Source organism: Falco naumanni, chromosome Z (assembly GCF_017639655.2).
Source record: "Falco naumanni isolate bFalNau1 chromosome Z, bFalNau1.pat, whole genome shotgun sequence".
Taxonomy (NCBI): Eukaryota; Metazoa; Chordata; class Aves; order Falconiformes; family Falconidae; genus Falco; species Falco naumanni.
Genome location: NC_054080.1, coordinates 73,250,969 through 73,269,459, shown reverse-complemented (window position 1 = coordinate 73,269,459; position 18,491 = coordinate 73,250,969). Strand labels below are relative to the sequence as shown.

The 18,491-nt window shown below is 40.4% G+C and overlaps 2 protein-coding genes across 5 annotated transcripts in view; one reads left to right on the top strand and one right to left on the bottom strand.

Moving 5' to 3' along the window:
• Positions 1-4,008, top strand: part of DNAJC21 (DnaJ heat shock protein family (Hsp40) member C21) — a 15,389-nt gene extending 11,381 nt beyond the window's left edge. Inside the window, exons 10-12 of one of the 2 annotated variants that reach the window (XM_040579078.1) lie at positions 950-1,140; positions 1,539-1,611; positions 2,319-4,008. In XM_040579078.1, coding sequence (XP_040435012.1) covers positions 950-1,140; positions 1,539-1,611; positions 2,319-2,483 — 429 coding nt within the window. In that variant the 3' untranslated portion in view covers positions 2,484-4,008. Of the gene's footprint in view, positions 1-949; positions 1,141-1,535; positions 1,612-2,318 lie in introns of both variants that reach the window. The other variant, XM_040579077.1, reaches the window with a different exon arrangement.
• Positions 3,566-18,491, bottom strand: AGXT2 (alanine--glyoxylate aminotransferase 2). Of its 3 annotated transcripts, XM_040579079.1 has the most exons (14): positions 18,422-18,491; positions 16,955-17,040; positions 16,355-16,539; positions 15,915-16,038; positions 14,724-14,818; positions 13,502-13,595; positions 12,318-12,411; positions 11,179-11,279; positions 10,017-10,109; positions 9,070-9,202; positions 8,309-8,397; positions 6,670-6,819; positions 6,210-6,308; positions 3,566-4,671 (listed from the first exon to the last, which is right to left on the bottom strand). In XM_040579079.1, the coding sequence occupies exons 1-14, from the start codon at positions 18,474-18,476 to the stop codon at positions 4,561-4,563; spliced, it is 1,509 nt and encodes a 502-aa protein (XP_040435013.1). In that variant the 5' UTR covers positions 18,477-18,491; the 3' UTR covers positions 3,566-4,560. The 3 variants fall into 3 exon arrangements, with proteins under 3 accessions (XP_040435013.1, XP_040435014.1, XP_040435015.1); XM_040579080.1 differs by lacking the exon at positions 10,017-10,109; XM_040579081.1 differs by lacking the exons at positions 13,502-13,595; positions 14,724-14,818.

Below are 18,491 nucleotides of genomic sequence, written 5' to 3'. Positions count from 1 at the left end.
TGTTAACCATGTACATGCGTATGTTTGATCTAATATTGAGCTGATTGACTACGAAGTTAGAAGAAAAGCCACTATCTTGTCATGTGAAATTGCAGCCAGAACAGAATGAGCCATGTGTATAATTTAAAGCTACCTTCATTCTCCTCTTGTGTGGGTTTAGAGGCTGTTTATTGGTGTTTCTTATTGTTGTCTCTAAAGCAGAAGTCTGTTCCTGGTGTGCAACAAGCCAATCTTACACACAGAGACGGGATAACGGTTTTATTCCAGAGCTGCACAGGTCAGGATGCTGGCGAACACAGCCAGCACACCGCAGTACAAAGTTACAAACAGGGTACGCAGAATCTTACTGCACTTGCCCTGCCCAGAGGGATTTGCTGCACATCTGCGTATCCATCGCCTAACTTATTTTACGACTACACTTGCTCTCTGAGGAAGGGTCTTTTAGTGGGCCTGGGACTCTCCCTTAAGGGGTGTGATTTTTAGTATTGCTGGTGAGGATAGTTCACTTCTAGGGTGAGGCTAAAGACCTTGAGAGCCAACTAATTGGAGTTTCACACGAACGAGGTAATCTAAGTGTGTACGGCTTGCCTGGCAAGGAGAGGATGCTCTTTGTCTTTCCTCAGGCTGACCCCCTTCATTAGAAGTTCTTTCATTCATCATTCTTGACAACTCTAGAGGGTCGGCCTGACCTAAACTCAGTGCACATATAGTAAAACACTCAAGAGTTCAAGGATTCAGGAGTTTAGACAACATCAACAACAGATGGCTGCATCTTTCACATCTGAACTAAGGTTTTAATTGTTACAATCTCACTGAAAACACAGTAAATTTAAGAGGATCCATGGCTTTGTTCTCCCCACCCACCCATTTCAGGTGAACGAGTGTAATACTACAAACGTATCACTAATGAACTTGATGTAGTTAACTTGCGTTTCTTCTGTTTGGACAGACTTATGAGGACTCTTTTGATAGAAGTACTGATGAAGAAACAGCTGAACAAAAGGAGGTGCCCAGCATGGACAAGGACAGTGGCTCAGCAGAGGAGCTGGTAAATGATGGCCAAAGATGTGCCATGTCAGAGGATGCAAGTGCTACAGAAGATGTTGGCCAAGTGAATGAAGCAACAACTGAAGTAAAAAGGTGCACTCACTCTCAATACTGCAGTCACTGTTGTGTTCTGTGTTGTTTGATTCTGTCAAGTCTAGATTTACTCACCAACGTGAATGGGGGGCTATGCAGTAGAATAAATGATATGAAACAGGGGGTATTAGGACCTACTCTGGAAATGGTGTTTGACTGCAGTTCCCTGCCACATCACTTACCAGTACCTGGTTGATCATCTAGCTGCATCTTGAGATCAAGAATTGATCATATAAATTAAGTTGCTTTATTTTTTTGCTGGAAGCACTTGTATTGTGTTGTGTGAAGGAAGAACAAGGGAAAGCAGCGGAGACAATAACGATTTAAAAACCATTGGAAGCTCTTAAATGTTGAACGTTCTTGTGCACTGATCTTGGTTTCTCTTTGTCTGTCAGCAGTGCTAAGCTTAAAGGAAAAAAAGCCAAGGATGCAAAAAAGTCTGCTAAGGCATCTTCAGAGCACCCAACAACGGTATGTCAAGTCACATTATTTAAAAGCTGGTGGTCATATTACTACAAACAAGGTTAGCTGGCTGATCACCTCCAGTCCACAAATTCTGTTTCAGTTTTCTGCTTACTTTTTAACTATACAGGTATTTCTAACCATGTAATTTTAATAGAAGCTAGGAGACTGGAACATCAGCTCTTGTTCTTTCAGAGACGAGCAGGACTACATTTCAGTTCTAGGAGTTGCTAAAGCTCCATATCCAAGGCAGTTCAAAGCAAATAAATTAAACAACTGCAGACAGAGCTGTTCTCATCAGGCAGGTGACAGGCAGTACTGTTTTGCATCTTTCCCGATATTGATGCTTCCCAGAAAGAGCAAAATCTTGCAGTAATTACAACTAAGACACATATTAAATTCGCTATATCCGAGAGCCCGAAGTGTTACGTATATAATCGGGTGAGACCAAAAGTATTATCTTGAATTAGATTTGCAATGCTTCTATTTTTCTTCTGGGTTCTACTTAGTACTCTCCCAAATTTCAAGAAGTTATACTTGTGATTTTTTTAAAATCACATATTTAGTTGTTAATCACTAATGGAGTGTCTGTAATAGAAACAAACAGCTTATTCACATTTTGTTGTCTTAAGAGGAACTGTATACAACAAATTGTTGTATTTATTACGTGTTCCATACAAATATGAAGCATTGGGTTTTTTTTTTCCTCATTGCAGAATGAAGTTCCCATCCACTGTGTAACCTGCAACTGTGCATTTCCATCCCGAAATAAACTGTTTGAACACCTAAAAGCCACAAAACATGCAAAAGCCACACAAGCACCAGCTGTAAATGGAGCTGTAAACACCAGAAACAAAAAAGAGAAACGTAAGAACAGATAGAACTTTGTTACAGTGACAGTCTTCAGAATTGTACATGAAAACTCTCCCAAAACTGAAGGGTGCGCATTGCCTGTGTCCAGAGTTAAACAAGCAAGACTACTTATGGGAAAAAAAGGAAGATGCAACAAAAAGAGTATTTTCTTGTGAAGGAACCTGTGCTTTCTTCTGGTTTTATCTGCCTTTCTTTAATTACTAGATTTGACCTGTCATCTCAGTTGCTTTCACATTGGGGGTGGAGAAACAGTAATTCACAGCTACTCACCTTGTATTCCTGTAGAAACTTTCCACACACAGAAAATAATTTATTTAAACACTTGCTGCCTTTCTTTGGAGATGGCTTAGCTCAGCCAACAGAAGGGCCTGTGTTTCTTTGATCATTTATTAAAGACGAAACATCACCAAGACATGGAAAACCACAGGCTTTTCTTCTGCCATCCCCAAGGGCCCTTTCAAATTACTTAATTACATTATAAACAGCAGACAGAAGGGCAAAAGAGTAAAATGACAATGCTGAATCAGTTTTGACAATTCCTGTTGGTTTTGTACATCCACCTGCATGATATGTTGGGAAAAAACTAGTCTAGTGGAAGAGCCTTGCTGGAATAAATGAAGGGAGAAATAATAAATAAGTATGAGTGAATAAATTAAATTTGTTCTGATTTCTAATGAAAAACATAGGAATTGGTATTGCAGTCTGTTCAAGTGCGTGATCTACCTGATCTTGAGTAGCACGAAAAAAAAGAAAAGGTGGGATAACAATCCATGTTTTTCAAGTGGAAATGGGTTTTACACAGGAATTGTCAGTGCAGTTGGAGAAGGCAGTGCTCAGCAAGGGCTGTATGTTGCTTAGCAAGCCCGTAGAGTGAAATTTTCCAGACACGATGATCTTGCATTAACTAAGTTCCTCTAAAGTTTCAACTCATCACGCAAAATGGTAGAATATTCTCCTTCACCCACAAGTTCACATGTAATATTTATTTAGTCAAGGAATTATTTAAATGTTAGAATTTGAATGAAAGTAGAATTATAAATGTACAGCTCTTACTGACTGTCCACAATGCGTTTTGGTTTTTTTTTTGGGGAAACTGGAAGAAGTAATTAACTGAGACATTAAAACCAATGATTATGTAAGAAAGAAACGTGGCATCCTGTTTCACCAGCCAGAGTTTTCATCTTTGCTAAATGACTAATAGATGTGCTGTGCAATCACATAAACAGCAGATGGAAAAGAAAAGCCTGTGTTGGAGAGGATGACGACTGGATTAGAGTCCCATGAGAAAAATAATTACTGTAATTAGAAACTTTTCAACTTTGTGCAAATTTATTTTTTTTTTCATGCTCTAATTACAGTGTATCCTTGCAGTAAGGGTAAACAGTTTAAACTCTGAAACCTCCAGTTATGTTCTGCTCAGGGTGACTGGCTATGCTTATGCAAGTGAAATCTTACAGACTGAACCCTGCAGTATTACTTTTTGACTTAATTTTTTTTCTTATTTAAATAAAAATAAACTTGTGTGTTTTGCAAGTGCTTGTATGTATTGAGTATATACGGCAAGGTTTTGGTTGGTAGTGGGGGTTGGGGCAGCAGCAGTGGTGACCACTGTGGAAAGCCATCAGGGACTACCCTGCACCAGTCCCAGTCAGCTCTGCAACACCCAAACTGGCAGTGCACGGCGTGGTGGAAGGGCCCACAGCCGGGGCAGCAGGAGGCAGTCCCCTGCCATGCTGGTACCAACCCCACGGGGAAAAGTCCAAACAGTGTTCCAATTTTGATATGAATTTCCAAGATGAAAAGACAGACATATGTTCACCTTTCATCTGATACCCAGTTAATCCCGTCGGGGCTTTTTATGCTGATGGTAGAACAGGTGTGCAGATTAATACAGACCACCACTGTACACCTGAACTACACGGTTACAAAACTGATTAGAGCATATTCTTTATTAAACACTGATCTGTGCTCTTCCAAACAAGTGTTTAATCTTCATCTTATGATTTTCTCATCCAGTGTAGACAGTGCTGAGCCAGGATGGCAAGTATCAGGGGTTCTGTATGTGTCTCATGTAAGGAAACAAGCCTATTTTGCAGCTGCTCTTTCCATGTGTCTCTGTAAAGCAGTGTGAAATACTTCCACAGCAAAGTCGACATCCTTTTTAGTAATGCACATAGGAGGTTTAATTCTAAATGTCTGATAGGGGAAAAAAAAGACAAAGAAATCCTTTAAAATTGTACGGAAAGGACAGTGTTTCTAGCAGCCTATCTAGGTCAGCATTCACTTTCTGCCTAAAAGAATCTAACCAGAAGCATGAGAAATGGTAATGTAGGAGGAGAACAGCAGAGCAGGGACTGAGGCTTCTGATAAATGCACTCCGAAGTGGAGCAATTTTGGACTTGACTACATCCAATTCCCCACTTGACTCCTGTGACAAAGCAACTGCCTCCAAAAGAGACCTGACTAGAGCAGGTCACGCTTGCAGCTCTTATTCCAGACAGCGCTAGTGTAAAACCTTAGATGGGATTGTACTAAGAACAGAGGCATAGATGTATTTTCCTTTCTGGTAACTTTGCCACAGGGAAAAAGAAATCTCTACTGAGAGTAGCAGCCTCTTGCATTGCATCAGCTGATTTGCTGTTGTATTACAGGCTTTTTTTAAGGCTTCTAAGAGAGTGTATTATGAAAGAATCACTGAATGCCAACTTTCAGTTAGGGTATATATACTATATATATATATATATATATACACTATAGCTTGAATGTATGTTGATCAGGAAGGGATATATGCATAGTTTAACCTGTCAAGAAGGTAGGTCCTTACGTCCAAATGCATGATCAATATTATGATGTTTCCAAGAGTAATTATATTCCGTAAGATTCTTAATCTTTCAGTTTAAATTTTTCTGTTATCATACCACAGCAGTTGATGCAGCAAGAGTGGAATAATGGTCTTATTATTCCATGCACAGCCCCAAATGAAGTGAACACTGACACAAACAGCACTCTTGTAAGACAGAATTGCATTTTACCACACTCGTGAGGTGCAGCCTGTTACCCGTGTTCTGGTCTGTGACTTGCAGAAGAATCAATGAGGTGAACGATGCCATGTCCTGTTTATTTTAGCCATTGCCTGTTCATCTCATGCAAAAGCTGCTTCCTCTGTGTCAGAGAGCTTCACTGACCCGACCAGCCCTCAGGCAATTCTCTGCTGTTAGCTCACTGCTGTAAGAAGGCTGGTGACAGGGCGCGCTGCGCACAGCATGCTGCATCTTCAACTGGCGTGGACTAATGCCTATTCACCTGCAACTCTCACTTCAGTGCTGCGTTGCTGAACTTGCTATTAACAACTCTGTTTTAATTGCCTATATAGGTAGAATGTTACCAGCTCTCCAGACTAAAAGAACTAGCAAAACCAAACTTGTTCTGTACCCACAGGTCAGGGAATAACCTGAATAGCAGCCAAGACTTAGCAAGCCTGAATATTCTTCTAATTTACATAGGCTGCAGTACATCGCTTTCCAGGGGAAGTTGTCCTTCTAAAGGAAAACTCCAAGCTTAGAGCTAGTTCAGCATACTTGAAAAGCATCAAACTGCTCCTGCCCAATTTATAAAATAAGCAAAATTTAACAGAGATAGTTCCTAGGAGTATAAGTTTTCTAGTTTATTTACTAAACTGAAGTTAACTCGGACAGGAAATAAATACAGTTTATGTATAACCAGAGGTTTGGTACCTGACTGTACAGTCCTCCTCTGCCAATCAGAACTCCCATGTCTTTACAGTCCTCCCAGATCTGATCAATTTCTTCAGCTGGAAGAGGGTGGCGACTGTCCTAAGGGAAGCAAACATCACATTTCACTTGGATACGCTAAATTAGTTCTATGAAAAACATGTATATTCCAGTCTCTCCAATAAATCTTACCCCCATCTCTGGCTGAAAGCATTAACTGAATAATTCACCTGCTTTCTAAGATGGCTTTATACAGTTAAGGTACCCAAGTCACTGCTTACTCAAAACTTGTGAAATATTTGAAATGCTGGAACGTTCTGGCTCATTTTTAGCCACAGCAGTGTTTTGTCACTTCACTAGCTGTTTTTTAATAGAAAATCTTCCCATTATTTCCACTGAAATAAAATGAGATAAAACTTTTGATGGCACTTTAAATTGAAAGGAATATAAGTAAATCACTAACCTTATCTGTCACCATTTCTACTCCAATCATAAGTCCCTTGCCACGGACATCTCCAACAATCTCAAATTTATCCCGTAATTTAGCCAACTCGAGCAGCATGTATGTTCCCACATCCTCACTGTTTTTTTGTAGACCATCTTCTTCAATAGCCTGTTTAAAATGATGTACTATGTGTTGCAGGAAAAGCTTCCAATACAGTTAATCCATATTCAGCTTGATTACATGTTTATTTCACTTCCTTGCAGACTGTGTTCCTTCACCACTATGGTTCTTACATTTTTCTTCTCTTACAGTCCTCTAACGGTATCACAGTACAATTGAACATAGTATTTCGACGTTGCTGTGGTGTTTTTCACATTTTCCTTATTACTCCATAAACGTAATCCAGTAATTCATACTCACATATAGTCATAACTGAAAAATACCTGACCACAGTATTATTTTCAAAATCTTACCAGAAATATTTTAATTCTTTCTCGGTATCACAAGAAGGACATAATTTGACAAGGCATACCTACGTATACTAGGCAGCCTTTTTGGGAACAACTTGAGTGTTTTAATTAGATTAATCAACACCATGCTTTTTAATCACAATCTTTTTTTTGTTACTTAACCTACTCTCCTTAATATAGTTCTGACATGCAGCCAGACTGACACTGACACGCACAAACCATTTTATGATATTAGTATCTAACATAAGAAAATTGACATGAAAAAAACAAAAAATACAATTGCAGAAGTTAAAGTGGGTGTTTCTCCTTTTTCTTTTCTTTTAACTCAATTTTTTTTCTTCCTGACTCTGACAACCTCCTTCGACTTACTTCAGATCCAGGCTCCAAGTTACTCCACAGCCAAAGAAACCCAAAACATGGGTTCAGGCTTTCTTATTTGCGAACTGTTTTTTCAAAATCAGTTATGTGATCAGCCATTTTACAGAACAGTTTTTAAAAAGCCCCAAAACACTCAGGAAAGTAACAGGAATAGAAAAAGTATCTGCTGTAATAAAGTGAGATTCAAGGACAAATGATCTGTATATGGTAAAGACTAATTAAATGGTGACCTACTGCCCACGGACTGATTTTCTGCTGGCTATTAAGTGAAATATATTGCAAATTTTTCTATTGTCTTTGTCACGAGGCATTTTTTTTCAAAAGGAATTCTGACCTTAAACATTTTTAACTATCTGGCTGTTAAGGGTTTTTAGGTGTAAGGTAAAAGCTGTGGAGTTAAAACAATGTTGTTAAGCACATATGCCAGAGAATAAATGTGGTTTAGCTGAGGATTTGCATAGTCCTATGACAAAGTTAGCTAAGGCTTTTGAGAAAATTCTTTCCTACATTTCTATTAATAAAGCAAAGAACATAAGGGACAAAATGAAAGATGATTCTGAAAACATGATTAGAGGACTCTTATTCTTGCTAGAGGGATGCAAATTTTGCAATGGAACTAATCAGGAGTTTTTCCTGTACATGGGGCACATTGGCCATTTATGCACAATACCTGCATATGTTTATGTGTTTCATATAGTTTAAAAAATTGACCACGTATAAATTTATAGTAAAAATAAACGTAAACATTTCTCATCTTTTCTTACAAGAAAAACTGTGAGATATATAAATTTATACAACGTTCACCCTACATCAAGAACCGCAGCTCCGACTACGCAGGCCAAAGGGCTTCCTCCAAATGTATTAAAGTGAAGGTTTTGAGCCAAGGAACTTGCAATCTCTAAAAGAAAAAGAACAACACTGATTACTCTTACAGGTGCCTTATGTTTGGTAACAGTACTTATCTGCTTTAACTTAACTGTTAAGTTAAATTTGCTGTGCTTTAACACCGATTCTGCTGGAGACAATGCCATAGGAAGGTTTTTTTCCCCCTGCAATTAGTCTGTGCAAAATATGACTATTTCCAAAACCTATACTTTTAGCATCTGCTAGACAACAGACTTTTTTAAAAAAAGTCACACTTCTTACATATGCTGTTGTCCCCTTAAACAGCCTTCTACAAGTTTTCTTCACTAGATTCAGCCAGTCATTTGTATGAATCAAGTAGTTGGCTAACATGCTGCCGTATGTGTTTCAGTACATCGATTAGTAAAACAGTGAATTCAGTGAGAATTTGCAGGATCTATTACCAGCTCTACCAATGACTCACAAGGTCATCCCTGCTTCAGTTATACAACTGACCCCATTTAAATAACACTTTGCACTGGTATAGCACAGCACTTAGGAAAACAAGTGAGTAATAAGAACCCAATTCATTTGTCAAAAGAGATTGAGACAAAGATTATTAATAAAGCTCAGCTGTTTGAACACACATCTCTTCAGTAAGTAATTACTGTATCGTGCATTTTGTAATTGCTCTGTTGTAACTCTTAGCAGAACAGAACACTTGTACCTTTTGTTGTAACAACAGCTGCCATTGGAAAGCCATTACCAATTCCTTTTGCCAAAGTAACAATGTCAGGGACTACATCATGTGTTTGAAACCCCCAGAAATGGCTGCCTGTCCGTCCAAACCCTGTCTGTACCTTTCAAAAGAAAAATCCATGAAAACGACCATCACTTTCTCACATTTTACAACATGGTTTCTTTTTCTTGTCTTTCTGTTGTTACTGATTTTCACTGAACTGCAACTACATCTAGAATCAACTTATATTAGGACCCTTATTCAGACAGCTTTGCAAAATACGGTTTATTGTAACGGGGTTTTTCCCGTATGAAGAAGACGACATGTCACCATGTCTTAGGCATGGCGAGATGCACAAATGAGCTGCAACTTCCATTTCAAAACGGAGAGGAAATGCAGTTGCTTATCACATTTCCAATGCAACCCCACGATCGCCGATTTCTGCTACTGCAATGCTTGAGGTACTATCACCATCACTTTGAAGTGTTTGCTACTATTTCAAAATAGCTTTAGCTAAGCAAGTACTATTTCTAAAATGTATTTGCAGAGGTACAGCGATCAACTCCCTTCTAGAGCTTATGTATGCCAACACCACTCATAACAGGAAATGTTACTGTGACAAACCTCACATCACAGCTGACGTTTATTAGCTGCATACTTGTGTAAATTTACTGGTCCCAAAAGGTAAGGACTGAAGTCTGCTACTAACATTACTTGCATCTAAAATCAGAATACCACATAGCAGAATAAAGGCAGTAAAAACTGGGAGGCTCCTACACTTGAAAAGATACACTGTGTTAAATTTAAGCTATTAAGTGTGTAGCATTTCATTTAGATTATTTCCGGGCTCCCAGTCTGCCTTCACTTGGATTCTTTTAAGATGACTTTCAGAGGTACCCAAACTCTAGAGCTCTTACGTAAAAAACCCAACTCACTTCATCTGAAATACAAATGCCCCCTCTTTCCCGTACTAGCTGGTAAGCTTCCTGTAAGAAACTTCTTGGATACTGAACAGCTCCATTAACACCCTGCCAAGACAAGAAAGACAATGTCTTCAGGAACAGAGAAGGAAACAGGAGTTCCACTGTGTGACTATCCTACAATAAGAAAAAAAGTAGCAGCAGCCCTCAGGTAACAGCAAGACTGTTGTCTCAAGTTTCTGGCATCAGCACTGGAACTGCTTCAGAAAGTTCCTGCTCAGGTCACTCATTCCCATTCCACAGCGCAGTTTGCTGTTCCGTTAGTTGTGCTGGTATAAATGTCAGACCATACTGTGCCATCACTGTAAGACAGAGTTGATTAAGGACAAACTGCCAAAACAAGTACCTTGAAAACCTACACACTAAGAAACCCAGAAACTGTGATCGATAACAAAGTTAACAAGAGAGTTCACATCCCTTCTTTGGTTAATTTGTTTAAAATGTTTGTTTCCTCAATTTCTGTTCACCTTGCCAGTTTTCATTTGCATCAGAAACTCCACTCTACACCTGGACTGCAATGGCTTCTTAGACTTACGTATGTAAAAGCTTAGAAGATAGCAAAACCAGAAAACAACTCCAATAGTCTCTGTGGTCACAATTCTCACTTTTTTTCTTGCCTTTTTTGTTCCTGGGATATATTCTCCATTCTTCCTATTTAAGACCCACATACACAGCAGTTCTGAAACTACAGTGAAGCACCAACAAAATGACTCCTGTGGCCACCACTTGCTGGAGAGCTCCTAAAAATATAGTGGACAACATGGCTGGGAAGAGGTGGAAGGGGGATTGAGTTATGGTTTACAGAAACAGTAAAGAGAAAAGCAGTATGAAATTTGGAAGAAGGTATTAGAAACTAAACAACATGCAGAAGAAATGTGTATGTTTAATCATAATTCTGTTTAACTTCACAAGCAAAATTCCAGCTCCATTGAAATCAGTGACAAAAGCTGAAATTTGAAGACTGCATCCATTCTTTCAGATACAGAAGGTGTTTAAGGCATTACCAAAAAAATAATAAAAATCAGAAGTCTATGTTTAGGATGTAGCTAAAGAATATCAGATTTGAGTGTTTCACCCTATTTGTGCTATCACAATTCAGAAGTGGCAAACTACCTACTTGAATTGGTTCAGCGATAAATCCAGCTATTGCCTTTGGCACGCAGGTATTCAGAGTATCCTTGAACTGTTCAATGTACTGGTTGTTTGCATGACATACACCTGTTTACAGGGGAAATAGTTTAAAAGAAATTTACTTAAAATTACACAAAGCTAGCTTCAAAACATGAAATGACACATCTAAGCACCAAGTATTATCTGACTGCATGGTAAATACCACCTTTCAAATACACAATAAAAGGCTAAACATTAAAGGAGAGTGTCCCTTACTTTCTCTTCAACTATTTATACTAAGGAACGCCAGTTCCAAAACAGCAAGGCAAAGCTGCCAGACAGTGTTACACATTATACAGGTCAGGAAGCTGTAACTTTGGGGAAGCGTTTGTGTATCACCTACATCAGCCGAAAGAGTAAACAGACATTTTCTCAAGGGTTAATAAACATCAGCATAAGACATAAGGAATCATCAGGTTAGTGCAGGTATGAGGATTCTGGAGGATACAGCTGCCTATCAGTCTATACTGAAATAAAGAACAGAGCAATTAGTACAGCTAATGTTCCCACTCACTACGGAGGGCAAAGCTAAAAGAAAACCTGTGATGTATGCATGTGAACTGAAATACTAAAGAATGCTTGTTGAAACAGTGGAAAAAAATTACTGTCATTGTTGTTAATGAGAGCAGCAGAGAAGTTTTCACATTGTGCTGCGCACGGTATGTTTTGCCTCATTTAAGATTTTCCGCCTATCACTGGCTTCAGGTTGTCCTTACTATTCATATTACTCCAAAACAAAATCTGGAGAGCTGTCAAAACTTCAGAAACAGCAGAAAACAGCAATCAACATTTCTGTTCTTCCAGATGTGCTAAAACTGAGTTCCACAGCTTCCACAGTTGATCATGACAAATGCTGGAAAAAGGCTGGGATTTTAAGAAATCTGACAATATGATGTGGGTGTCACCTGCCCCAATTTTTTCTCTGTGGAAAGCAGGTGCCTGAGATTCTCTGCAATATTTTCTTTGGTTGCCCTTGCAAATCCTAACTAGAGGTCTACCTTTCTTGAGGAGATAAACATAACCTATTTCCATAGCTCTCTAGTATTCTCTAATCTAAAAGCCAAATATTTTTTGCCATTGACCAACCTTCAGAACAGCTGCATTTTCGAACAGTTTGCACTGGAGAATCTCTACAATGGCTGCCTCCCCATATGCCACGAAACACATCTGGTAACATTGTCTGTCAAGCGTAAGAGAAATAGCTATGGATTTGATGACACCTTTCTAAGAGATGTTTTGATCATACTTAGGGATGACAAATCAAAAACCTAAAAAGCATCTGTTAAGAGTCAAAGGACATACCTAGTTCAAGCAATTTCTCTGAAGAACACTTGTGGAATCACACCAAACTTCCCTCCCAATAAACAGTAGAACAGAGACAGTTTTGGAACCAACAAGTTTAGACTGCTCCAGCAATAGTCACTCGGCTGATTTCCTTTGTGTTGTTCTTTAAATTAGTCAGCACTTTTGGTTATCTAAGATTCATAGCAACATTTTTAAAGTTGCTGGTAGTACTTCAATAATCCAATGTATGATAAAAATCTGCAGAATACAGGGAGGCAGGCAGGTCTGTTACAGTAATTACAAGCTGGAACTTTGGAACTCCAGCCTTCTAATCCTGACTGCTGATCAAATACTAACTACATGACCTCATTCACTGAGCCAGGCTGAGAGGCTGCTATAAAGGAGCCTTCCTATAGCTCAGCCACAGCACTGGCTATCATCAGTACAGATCAGAGTAGCCAACGCCAGCTTCTAGCAGACAGGAAATCATTCCCATCTGTTCAAAGGCAGGGAGATAACGTATTGCCATCTATCCCCAGTGGATCTCCTTAACAGATATGTCTCCTGTTTTGTGTAAATGGGGGCCACCACAGGGTTTTGGTTTCTTTCATTCCAGGGGAGGATCTACTTCAGACCAGCTGAAAGCAGCTTTGCACAAATTTGCCAAAAGAATTTGAGAAAGGGGTTCCAAGCGTTATTATTTTGCACCTTTCATAGACTTCCATGCAAGCACCATGCATGACTACAGAACTGTAAATCATGACCATGCATGTTATGGCTGCCCTGACTAAATCAGCAGAAGTGACTACATGGAGAAGGAAAGGGGACTCTGGCTCTTGTTGTGCTTACACAGCAGGAACAACTACACTGCAGTTTAGTTAGTGAACCATAAAGTGCTTTGAGGAAAGAAAACATACTAATTGTTGAAATATTCAAAGAAACTGTTTGTTACCCAGATGATTTAAAAAAAATAATAAAAATCTCACTGTTGAACAGCCAAAGCCATTGGCAACACCATGCTTATAAAGACCAATAGATGTCAATCCCAGCGTGTAAGGGCTGCCTCCATGGTATGCTCCTCTGTACAAACAAAGCAAGCACATGAACACCACTCATTTCCAAGAAGAGACTGTAGCAATATTAGTTCTGACAAGGTGTGCTTCTGAGCTACAAATTATTGGGGAAAATGTGCATGGTTACACTAAACCCAAGAAGATTCCTACTGCCATTTTTTGCTCTGGTTCTGGAAGATCCAAGACTACCCATCTGTACTGGTTTCCTGAAATTTCAAATGTTAAAATCATTAGGTAATGTTTGCAAGGAGAAGAGAACAATGACTGGAACCAACAGCAGTTCAGACAGTGCCTCAAAAAGTTCTGCTGTAGCACCTGAGCCCTACAGGGCAAACGTCTCTGTTCTTTGAATCTTGGGTACTGCTGCTCTCTCCAACAGATGCTGCCAGTCATTGAACTACATGCTGGTTTGATGCCAGTTCTATAGAGAAATTAAAAGTTCATTAATGAGAATATACAAACAAGTTGGGTACCCAATGTTCTGTGGAACAGAGTAACATAAAAATACAGCTCTTCATAACGAGGCCTTTTATTCTAATATTTGAGGCCACCTGGGATGCAGAGTAAAGAGAGCTGCTTACACTGTGCTTACACAGCACTCACCCCTGCACCACCTCTGTTCTTAGGCCAGAAGAGCTGTCCGTGTACCTGTGAAGTGAACTATGGTTCAGGGATCTGGCAGAAAAACAAGGCAACAGAACAAACTCATCAAAACAAATTCTTCCACCAGGTTAGCCTTCAGCCAGAGACATGGTTCACCGCACCAGTATTCCAGAGGTAGCTCTGTACCCTCACAAACAGGGGCACCACAGATATAGAACGACAGAAGAAACTAGGAGTTGCTGAAGTCCATTCTGCCCCTGAATGAAGGTCCACCAAAGCACACCCTGAACACAGAGACCAGACCTTTTTCTAAGTAAAAAATGCAAAAACTGCAGGTTGTGTTTTGTATGCAACCTAGTCCTAATATATGTATCAAGTCTTCAACTTCTGTTTTACTCTGCTTTGCATATAAAATAGTTTTATAGCATTCCCCTCAGCAGAACTGCCAAGAGTCCTCTCTTTTTTCTTGGTTTAGACATATAGACACTGATCACATACACAAATAAGTTTTGTAAAGATCTATCACCATTACCTGAAAGAGATGATGTCGAAGTTACGAGTATATAGCCTTGCCATGAACATAGCCAAATCATTGGCTTCTGACCCACAGTTGGTTAGATAAACCACCTACAGGAGAATGCTTAGGATCAGCACAGTGCACAACCTTCTTGTTTGGCATCAGAGCATGTAGCTTGTTAACATTATGAGCTATAACCCATCACTACCACAAGGTGACTTCACCGCAATAAACTTAGCCTTGCCTATACAGTATAGATGAGAACTAAGATCAAGCTGATCTACTCAGTGGGAGTACAGAAAATCTGTAACATTGAGTTGGAGCCTTCAGGTTTTCCTAAGATGGAACAGTGATTCAAAGAAAAATGAAAGCATCTGGGTCAAACTGGGCATGACTGAATAGAAATAACCTTAACACAGATAAAAAGGGCTGTACAGTGTCCCTGCATGCTAGTTACTAGAAGCGACATACACAGACACAACTGTGGACCAGAAGCGGCAAGCAGAGTTTGCTTACTGGGAGCAGATGATGATTAAGAGGATATCCTGAATACAAGTTTTCAGATTTGAAAACAGCTCAAATTCTACTGTCAATGCTTTTAAAGTTCATTTTCAGAAGTGCCTGAGATTCTCCACTGCTTAAACTACGCAGCTGCTTTACATTTTAATTTTATTTTTAACTCTCCTTCCATTTTTAAGATTGCAATAGCTTCATACTCTTCTAGGAGCCCAATTTTATCACCATTATTTTACCTGAAAGCAAAACAAATATCTTTTCTTCCTGTTTCTGAGCATACAAAACATGATATTTATGTGGTTTATTTATTTAAATGCCATTAAAGCTCACTACAGAAAGTACTGTCAAATAATTTTCACTGTGAGTTTTCATGAGATCAAGCAAATCAAAGTTGGCTACGTGTAAGAATAGTCAACATCTTAGTTCTCTCAGTAATTATTAAGCTGCCAATGCTGCCCCTTCACAGTGACAACTGGAGGGAGAGAACAAACAGAACTTGGGCTTGGGATATTATGGTTGTCTACATCTGGGTCGAAAGAAAAGGCCCTGAGGGTCATTATATTCTCTTTATCGGACAATTTGTAGTCCCCATACACGTCTTTTCTCCATACATATTGTGGCTCTCATTTGTTTATTTAATAAATAAAGACACCCCCTTCACCAGCCCCGCTCCTGAAAGAAGCAAAGTACCTTAAGTGGATCTGGGAAAAGAGAAGTTAGCTTTTCAGCATACTCCTGGATTGCTGGGTGCATGTAGATATTAGTGGTGTGCCACAGGCGAGCAAGCTGTTTCTGGGTAGCCATAGTTACTTTCCTGCACATAGCACAAGAAGAAACACAGGGATTCAATTCTACACACATGTGCATTCATACATGCACACACCTATCCGTTATTAATCCTGAAAATGCAGACACTGCACCATCCGCCAGACGGATGAACAAGTAGACAAAACTAATGAATTCTTCAAAACACTGTGGCAACTGACCTTAATATAAGTGATACATGACAATTCAATGAATTATATTTTGGTCTTAAGCTCAGTGTCACAGACTAATGAAGAACAAAACCAAACCAACATAGGTATCGCTTCCTGTATTTTATAGCATAAATCAAATAGTAACACACTTACGGGTGACAATGACCAACACTGACAGTGACAATTCCAGCAAAGAGATCAAGGTATCTCCGTCCTTCATAATCAAACAACCACTGCATATGTCCTTGGTGCAGCAACAATGGCTTCTTGTAATACGTTCGCAGTGAAGGAGAAACATTCTTTTCACGAATCTTCCGCATACGTTCGTATGGATAGGACTGAGCGGAATAGAAGTCAGTATCCGTTTATGCTTTCTAAAGATCCAGACTAATGGAGCTGTAGTGGATCACATAGATTACACAGTTGCCTACAGTGGTTGTTCACAGAACTAAGATTTTAAGAAATTCTGGCACACAGAAGGTTCTACAAACCTCTGAAACTCAGTCTTTGAAGTAAGACTGCTGTTCTGCACTTACCTCTTCCTTAAAGTTTTTCAAATCAACAATGTAGCCATAAGTTTCACTACTGTCACACGGGTACATCTGGAGGTTATACCCTGGTTGTAACAGAACTGGTGTTTGCCCAAACAAGCAAATTTTATAATATTTAATGCACTATTTATTGCAGATCAGCCTACCACTCATATCTAATAATGCAGTCTTACTTAAACCCAGTGCAGTATGTATGACTTACTTTGTATTTTTCAGGTACAAAATCGCAAGGAGGCATCTTTGCTTGTGGGGAGACAGAGCTTTTCCATTTCTGCTGCCTAAAGGCAACTACAAAATAGTAAAAGAATTATTGAACACTTATCAAAGTGCACATATGAAAGAGCTTCTCAATAAACGTGTTCAGAAAACATGACAGCTATGGTCAAAACAAGCTTTGGTTGGTTGGTTGTTTTTTTTTTGTCTGAGGGATTTTTTTAGAGGGTAAACATAATTAACATCTTTGTTAAGGCAAAATATATGTAGATTTTAAAAAAAGGCACTTCTCTTATTCACTAAAACTCAGTTTTCAGTTTCATGTGGACTTCAATCTTGACAGAAAGAGACTTAAAAAAAAATAAAATCAGTTTTAATAGAAATTCTTTTCTGGGAGCAGCAAGAGCAGGAATCCTCTACAAGGGCGTAAGCCAGGAGCCCAGGGTGACCACCACTCTGGTGGTGCTCGCCGGCAGCAGAGTACCGTCCCTACAGACCCAAACCAAGTGAGCAAAGCAAGGTCCACTGAGAGTGCCCCACGTCAGTGGAGGAGATGATCAGGTCCAGGGTCCACCCAGGGGGTCCAGTCAGGGAGCAGCAGCAGATGGGGCCAGAGACAAGGCTATAATTCAAGTCCAAAGTCCACGCAGGAGACTGGGTCAGAAGCTGGACTGGTGGCGCAGCTGCCCCTCATGGCACAGCCGGGCCAGGGGCTGGAGGCTCAGGGCTGCGCTGACACAGGGCTCCAGGGCAGCAGGCCTGTGCCCGGGGAGGCTGCTCAGGTGTGCTCGGGGCCCTGGCAGCTGCCACGGCCACCTGTCCTGTCTCCAGAATCCTACAAACATCCCGCTGTCCCACCTTTCATTTAACTGGAGGTGTGATTAAGCAGGTATCAAACAAAATTACCGTTTAAACACACTCTCTTTCTGCATCCCTAACATCTCTACCGAGAATGACAGATTTCTTTTTTCAATGTCTTAAGGTTTTAAACAATTTCTAAAACACATTAAAATATAAATGAATGAAGAATAAAGTTTCCTGAAATAAATGAGACAGACTCACTTCCCTTACAACCACTTTCAGCACTAACGAATTAATCATCTGCAGTGTCCGGTCCCAAGAAACAAACTAAGAAGTTAGTAAGTTAGAGAAGTTCTGCCTTCGGACCTACAGTTACGCCGAAAGGGCTTCTGCCCGCCCCCCGCCACGTACAAACACGGCTCTGCAGTCAATCCCCCGCTTTCCCCGGGGGCTACAGGGAGGCATGTCGACCCCCGCCAGGCCTCCCCCGGCCCGCCCAGGGCTCCGCGCACAGCAGCAGACCCGGAGGGCGAGCCCCCCGCCCCGGCCGCAAGAGCCACCGTAGCGCCTCACGGCCCCGCGGAGCGGCTGTCCCCCCCCCGCCAGGCCGCGGCCGCCCGAGCCGCCTCCCCCCGGCCGCGCCGACCCCCCTTACCGCCGCCCAGCCGGCGCCCGCAGCCCCGCAGCAGCGGCCCGACGCCCCCCGCCATGCCGCCCGCTCCCGG